Source organism: Populus alba, chromosome 6, assembly GCF_005239225.2.
Source record: "Populus alba chromosome 6, ASM523922v2, whole genome shotgun sequence".
In the NCBI taxonomy this organism is placed as follows: domain Eukaryota; kingdom Viridiplantae; phylum Streptophyta; class Magnoliopsida; order Malpighiales; family Salicaceae; genus Populus; species Populus alba.
The window spans coordinates 132932-140744 of NC_133289.1; the positions used below are offsets into that span (position 1 = coordinate 132932).

The 7813-nt window shown below is 35.0% G+C and overlaps 1 protein-coding gene across 1 annotated transcript; it reads right to left on the reverse strand.

The window, feature by feature from the left end:
- Nucleotides 1-406: 406 nt before the first annotated feature.
- LOC118032212 (subtilisin-like protease SBT5.4) lies at nucleotides 407-4547 on the reverse strand. Its single transcript, XM_035036830.2, has 11 exons — nucleotides 4464-4547; nucleotides 4204-4313; nucleotides 4009-4106; nucleotides 3701-3865; nucleotides 3347-3455; nucleotides 2408-2942; nucleotides 2222-2316; nucleotides 1855-2100; nucleotides 1651-1765; nucleotides 1320-1533; nucleotides 407-1193 (listed from the first exon to the last, which is right to left on the reverse strand). Exons 1-11 carry the CDS (start codon nucleotides 4545-4547, stop codon nucleotides 643-645), a joined length of 2322 nt encoding a protein of 773 aa, XP_034892721.1. The 3' UTR covers nucleotides 407-642.
- Between the last annotated feature and the right edge of the window lie 3266 nt (nucleotides 4548-7813).

The window sequence follows — 7813 nt, forward strand, 5'->3', positions numbered from 1 at the left end:
ACAAACAAACTTGACATTGCTAGGTCATACATTTCACAACTGGGCACTTTAAGTTTCTTATGTAACGATTAGAGTTTCATTCCCGTTTCCTCATGTAGCTTTTATTTCCCTAATTAATTTGGGGTTGTTTCCTTTAGGAGTCTAAGAGTCTAAGAGTTTAATTTTCTTTTCGTTTCTCCATTCAGCTTTTATTTCCTAGTTAATGCAGGACTATTTCCTGATCTAAGGGAGCTGTTTTTAAGAGTCTAAGAGGTTAGTTCCTCTATTTATTTAATTGTAATTGCTTTGCAACAAGTATGATGGAATAAAAATAAAAAAACTTCTTTAAGTAGTTAACTCAAAAAAATCTCTTTTTTTTCTGTTTTCTGTGGAATTATAGATTGAAAAAACCCTTATGTGTTGAAACGCATGTGAGTTCCGTTCTAGTCTGAATCAACATGTCTAAAGCCCAACGAATATGAAAGAAAGACATGAAATACACTATCGAGGCAAACAATAAACAACAATGCTACTATAGAAAAAACTACTTCAATGAGTACCCAAATAAAAAGAAAGTCTATGACCAGCTCCCTATATTAATTATTACTGATCCCACGTCCTCTTGCAAAACCCTACAACAAGACAATCTTCCTTGTCATCTCTCTAATTATCACCGCCAAAAGCAACTACAATAGGACTCCTAACATAATGTCTACCATCCGTCCATGTTAGGGTTCCAAATTCATAGTCTTCAGTTACACCATCCCACTTGGCCTTAAAAGTAACCTCAAAACTCTTCTCATCACCCTTGTTCTCAAATGTCAAGGTACTGGGCTCGACAGAAACTGAAATCCCATATGGTTCTCGAACGTGGGCTGCATAAGTTCCTGGTAGGCCTACATTCTTCACTTTTCTGATCACACTCACTGAGTTACGTAGCTGGCGTATAGTTATTGAAGGATTGTTGAAATCAAAAATACTAGTTGACTCTGGACATTTATAGGGACCATCAGAGAAGTGTTCTATCATGGTAGAGTTGTATCCGCTAGCGCACAGGAAGTCCAAGTAATCATTGATGCTCAAGTCATAGACCAAGCCTGGATCCTGTGCGCGGTTTGGTCTTATATGTCCAGAACCATAACTAAATGGCGTTGCCTCCAAACCATCTCTCCCATCAACCAATATTGGTGTCATAGTGTTGGCTCTCGTTCTTGCTGCAACATAGAACACAAATTAGAACAAGATTAACTGCATGGATGTTGGCATTCGAAAATTTGCTAAAACGTCATGCAATAATATATGCTCTAAAAATGTTAAATTGAGAATTAGGGAGGTCTTACCGGTTGTCATGATTGCAGATCTGATTGCAGCTGGACTCCAATCAGGATGGAGAGTTTTAAGAAGTCCGACAACACCTGCAACATGTGGACAAGACATAGATGTGCCAGATTCGATGATGAAAGGAGACTTGCGCTTATCAAAGTCAAAATCAGTAGGGCTGATTGCTTCACTAAAGGCTGCTATAATGTTCACTCCTGGTGCAGTTATATCAGGCTGTACATGTCGAAATGAAGTGGATTTATAGTCCTTGTATATTTTACAAGGTCATTGCTTGATGAAAGTATCACAAACATGTAAACATAGAACACAACTTAAGATCAACAACAAAACCTTCAATATCTCTGGCGTGACGGTATTTGGCCCTCTAGAGGAGAATGCAGCCATGAATGGAGCAGGTTTTGTCCCTAACTTTGCTGTTGGTGCGGAAATATATCCTAGAGCACGGCTGTTAATTTTCGCAGCACATAAGAATTGACAAAAATAATGTGTGAAGTGAGTAGGGAAAAAAAAAAAACAAGAGGTGGTAGAGCATACTCGGTGGAATTAATGTAGGCAAATACAGCAAGACCATCTGTGTAGGTAATTTGTGCTGCTGGGAGAACATGAGGATCTGCTATGATTTCGTTGCCACTTGCCTTGTCATTGCAAAGAATCATCCCTGCTGCACCAACCAAAGCAGCTTGATAGCCCTTATCCATTCTACCAGTTTCTCCTCTAAGACAAACCACAACTTTACCCTTGGCTTTCTCATGATCCAGTGATTTAGGCTTACACAACAAGCTACATAACACATAAACAATGTCATCGCCTGTTTCACTTGGAATAACTACAAGTAGATATTTTTGAATGTATAAATTTCAATTCGACCCTATAAAGATTCGAATAGTCTTATCTTACGTACGCGTCTGCTGCAGATGCATTGGCAGCCTTGGCTTGTTCCCCGGTGATGAGGGGATAGAATTTCTTCTCGGGCAAAGGACTTGAAAGGCTTGTGCCCTGCCATGTGGAGAATGAAAAGGACTTTGGAGGCTACAAAGGAACAAAAAAAAAAAAAGGAACAAGAGCTGGTCTGTAAAGGGATGTGAACCTGGAGGCGCTTTCCGTTACGTAACTCTACAAAAGTTTCAAACTCTCTATCCAAGGTACTTGCTCCAACAGTTATAATCCAAGGTGCATTATTAGTGACCGTTCCATCCATTGGTCCAGAATTTCCCGCAGAGCAAACGACAGTAATACCATTTTTGACGGCATGGAATGCTCCAATAGCAAGGCCATCATTGAAGTAATCAGTAGGTTCGCCACCAAGTGACACAGAAAGCACATCAACCCCATCATGTATGGCCATGTCAAAGGCTTTCATGATATCTGCATCGAAGCATTCACTGCCATTGACCGGCGGCCAGCACACCTTGTAGGAAGCCACTCTAGCTTTAGGGGAACCACCTTTAGCAGTTCCATTCCCTAAGCCAAAAACATTTGCTCCTGGAACAAAGTTACCGCCTGCGGTTGACAAGGTATGGGTTCCATGACCTTCTTTGTCACGGGCAGAATTATCAGAGGACGTGAGCCTTCCCGCATATGCAATATAACCTCTGTTGAAGTACCTTGCTCCTATAAGCTTCCTGCACAAATTTCCAAGCCTTTCATTCAATGGAGAGCGCACCCCAAATCATTTGGTTTCTTGTTATTGAAGTAATATAAATCTTCACCTAGTGTAAAAGCAAGCGTACTGTGTTAAAGATAATTTACTTTATAGGTTTCTTCTATATAACAATGAAGTAAAAAGACATTCACAAGTGAATTTATCAAAACCAAGCAATAATTTTACATATCCTACCCCTAAGTATTTGTTATTTCATCCATGGATTCACGGCGTATCTCGGGACATTGAAATTGTGCCCTTTGGTATATATGCTTAGGCAAGCATCAAACATCATTGACTTATGATGCATGAAGTACCATATTCATCTTATTAAATAACTAAAGGTTACGAATTTATAAATGTGGGAGTGTACGTAGAGCTAACCGATTGCAAGGGACTCCAACCGCAGTATCATTCTCACATGTTCCTTTCCATTTTGATGGTACGGGCCCAATTCCTTCCTCGCTAAAGCTACGCGACTCAGGCCAAACACCTACACCATGCATGTTAACGATTATGACAACAGTTTGTGTGTGTGTGTGTGTGTTTGTTGATGCTATCAAATGAGCATGTTATATATGTATAAATCATCACATATTCTTGTTCACTTTGCCTTTTACTTTCAGGGATGAAAGTATTAATGCTCATTTTTGTGGTCCAATGTGCTATATGTGAAGGGGAATTAAGGGAGAAAAGGTGAGGCAAAGAAGTAAGAAAAGGGGAGAGAATTAGAATTACCGGTGTCAAGGTTGGCTATGATTGAATCTTCACCAAATCTAGCTCTCTTCCACAAAGAAGAGGGATCAACAACACCATCCTTTTCCAATAACATAAAATCCCATGAATGTGTTGTGTGTAGTTTTCTTCCCTGGTTCAAGAAAACCGACACAACGTTTGGATGCCCTGCATTGACCATTAACAATTAATTATATTATATATGTAGAGGGGCATGCAAGTTCCATTTTCAAAATAAATAAGAGAGCATAACATAGATGTTGTCGTGTAGGAATTAATATGCAATGCATTGGTATTTTTCTTATAATTACGTGCAATTTCAGCTGCCTCTTCCTCCTCAAGCATGGCAGAAAAGCCATTGATATGCCTGTCATACGAGTAAATAATCGCATCTCTTGCCTTCTCACTACTGCATGCATGACAACATCAATCAAAACCTTAATTCTGATCACAAATTAAAAAGGACATTAAATATAGAAACTATCAAAGTTTCTTGACATACGTACCTTCCCAAATATGAGCCAAGAAACTCTTGATGTGAACCGGCTACTGCATCAAGATCAACCTTAGAAACTTGAGGACCACGTGCATGCGATCCCAAGTATACTATATAAGACTTTACAACACATCATCAAGGACAAGTAAGAAATAAATGAGTAAGGTAAGCAAAATACTGAAAGCAAGAAATTCTTAACTGTAACAGCGTCTTTTAAAGAAATATATGTATATAATGCTCTGAGATACTAGCTACTAGTGTATAGTTTACCTTTTTTATTGCAAAAGCAGGGGACTGGAACAAGGAGAAAAGAATGATGAGCAGCAGAAGGATTGAAGCCCTTGGGAACCACATTTTGCTTCTTCTTTTTTCCCTTCCTCTCTCTGAATAGAAAAATAATAATGAAGTCTATCAAGTAGAGTGTTTGTGTTTTTATAACATGAAAATTGAAGAGAAACGTGTAGGGAAATGAGCACAACAGAGAAGAAAGAGGAAGCAAGGAAGAGTTCCGAGCTGAGGCCAATATATATATATATATATATATATATATATATATATATATATATATATTGGTATCGTAGTCAAGCAAAAGTTCTCTGCTAGCCCTAGAATATCTTGTTGTCGTTGCTGTTCATCAACCTGCTCAGCAAAATCTTATTAGGACTTCTCTTAAGAGATATGCATCTCTCTCGGCTGAATCTAAGATCTACTCCGACTTAACTGGTGGATATGCATTGCTTTTTATAAAAGGATAATATATAGAACCACTTGAAAAATCACTTCTATAGAACTGAGATTTTTTCACTCTGTTAATATTTCTCTTCAGCAATAACGAGGGAGGGGATTTTCAAATTTCGGCCATCTTTCTATCTTTTTTATACCAACTAATAGACAAATTTCGTTTTTCTTAGAGAAATCAATGACTTGAAGTGGTGTCAGCAAAAGGATCAAATGAACAAATATATCTTGTTTCCTTGAATATGAATTTTAGGTCTGCAAGACACACCAAGGTCAGCTTACTAAATCAATTCATGTCAGGGTCGGATGTAGAAATTTAAAGTCTACGTTGTCTCAATATAAACCTGGCACCAGAAATTAAACTACCATAGTACTAATTTATAGCATTATCACTGAAACAATATAAGCTCTCTTATGTAATATGTTGCGAGTGAGAATTATAAAATCTTATAAATTTAATAGTTTTAATTTTTGGGTTAAGATAATTTTTTTATATGATATTAGAGTTTTGCTAACCGATTATGAATTTCATTACCCCTATACTATTTGATAAAAATTAAGTATAGAATAGATTGAGACCATGCAGATTTCAAGTTTAAAGAATCTTTACTTAAAAAATTATATTAAAAAATTATATAAATCATTTCTTAAAACATCACTTAACAACTTAATTTATTGGGGTCGCATCTTGAAAAAAGTTGGGTGTGGGCATTGTAGCTCTAGTTGATGGAAATCTTTTTGATATTTTTTAGACTTTCTAAAAAGTTTATTTAGACCTATTAAATTAAATCCATGATCTAAATAAAAGTTCTTCAATATTTCACTTCTACTCTCGTAATTTTTATCTCTTTTGTTTTAAAATATTTGAACATTTCCCTTTAATAAATAACTAACCGAATGTTCCTTTTTTCGGTATTTTCATATTATTCCCTTACTTTTTCCTCAAGGATTCACATGTATATGTTATAGTTTCTTTAGAAAGACTTGAAAACTTGTTTTTTTTTTTTTTAAAAAAAAGGCTAAAACATAATTCAAGAAATTTAGCTTTGTTTGTTTTACTTAAAATATTTTATAAAAAAATGTTTTCCATATTTTTTATGTTTGTTCCTAGAAAATATTTTCTTAAGTTTGTTTCTTCGTAAAGTATTTTACAAGAAAATTAATTAATAAAAAATATCTTATAATCAATCTTTAAACTTTATTCATTTAACAAAAATATTTTCAGCTCATGATGAAACTTCTTAAACTATTTTAAAAAATAAAAATTCACTTATAATATCATTCCAACTAATTCAACCATAACCTCATCTCATTACCACCATCTTGCACTCCTCCACCAATATATACATTTCTCTTTCATAACCACCTCACAATCATCATCTCACTTCCTTTACAATTGCTATCTCACAATTACTATCTTCTTTGTTAATACATACTATTATTTCACTGTCACCGCCTCTCTCACTATTATTAAAAAATATTTTATATGTAAAGTAATATTTCTCATGTAAAATGTTTTATGTATGAGAAACAATTTACATGTAAAATATTTTTTATTTGTAAAATATTCTACTTACAACAAACAAATCCTTAATATTTAATGGTAATATATGAACTTTTTGGAAATTAAAAGGGAAAAATTAAGAAGTCTTATAAAGACAAAAAAAATGAAGATTACCCTGGCACTAAACTTAGAGATTGATTTATGTTTTTGGAAGGAAATCAAGATATTAGTTTTCATTTAATTTATTGCTTAATTTTTTAATTACGGGGCTAGTGATCGAGGGGTTACAATGAAACATGATTTGTCACGTTACAAAATATAATAAAATTAGGAAAGAACAGGACAAGGACATTTACAACTCTACACCTAATTGCGTGTCCAAACGTACTTTGACCATATTATGACGAAAAAATATATATTAATTTTGACCGTTGAAGTTTGATTGGATCTGTAATGTTGACGTGTGCACATGGAAGATAAGAGGTTTATTATAAATCAAGATTTTTGAAGAAAAATAACATTATAAATTATATAAAATGACGCTCAAATTAAAAGCTTGATTATATTTATTCATTTATCTGCTTGCTAAAAAAAACCATTACAATTCTTTATATAGAAGAATAAACTAGGAAAAAATATTTATTTCATATACAAAAAAAAATACTATAAAATCATTGTAAAAAAGACTAGAAATTAGAATTGAAATAGAAAGAAATAAAAATAACAGGGGAAGATATATATTTTCCTGGAAAGGCCACTGCGCGCATCACATGCCTTCTCTTCATATTTGATCAGGCTATAAATAGGACTAAAACAACCTCGTGCATGTTGCAATCTATACTCGTCATCTAATTACATATTGTTTCAGCAAACGAGGTAGCTAGCTAGATCGAAGCGAAGAAGATGGCAAGGACTTGTTCCAAGATGGCATTTGTGGCCTTCCTTTTGCTGGCTGCACATTGTTAGTTTCTCTATCAATTCTCTCTTATAATAATAAATATCATGAATGTAGCATCATTGCACAGAAGTAATTATTGATGAAATAATTTTGCATTTGTAGGTTTTTCGCTCTCAACTTCTGTAGCGGTGGCAGAAGAAATCCCTGCAGCTGCTTTGTCTTGCGAACGTGCTGATGATTGCAAGAAATACCCCATCGTGTGTCCTGGTTATTACGTATGTTATCAGAATAGTTGTAGGTGCATTAGCTAGTTAAAGACACCTCGGTTTGTCGAGCTTGTAAAAGCCATGGCGACTGCGACGTCCAACGTCTTCTTTACATGGCCTCATGAGCTGCGTTGTGAGGAGTTGGTGCGATTATCTGGATTGAAAAAAAGAAACATCATGAATAAAGTATTATCATAAAGTAGTCTTTATTGTA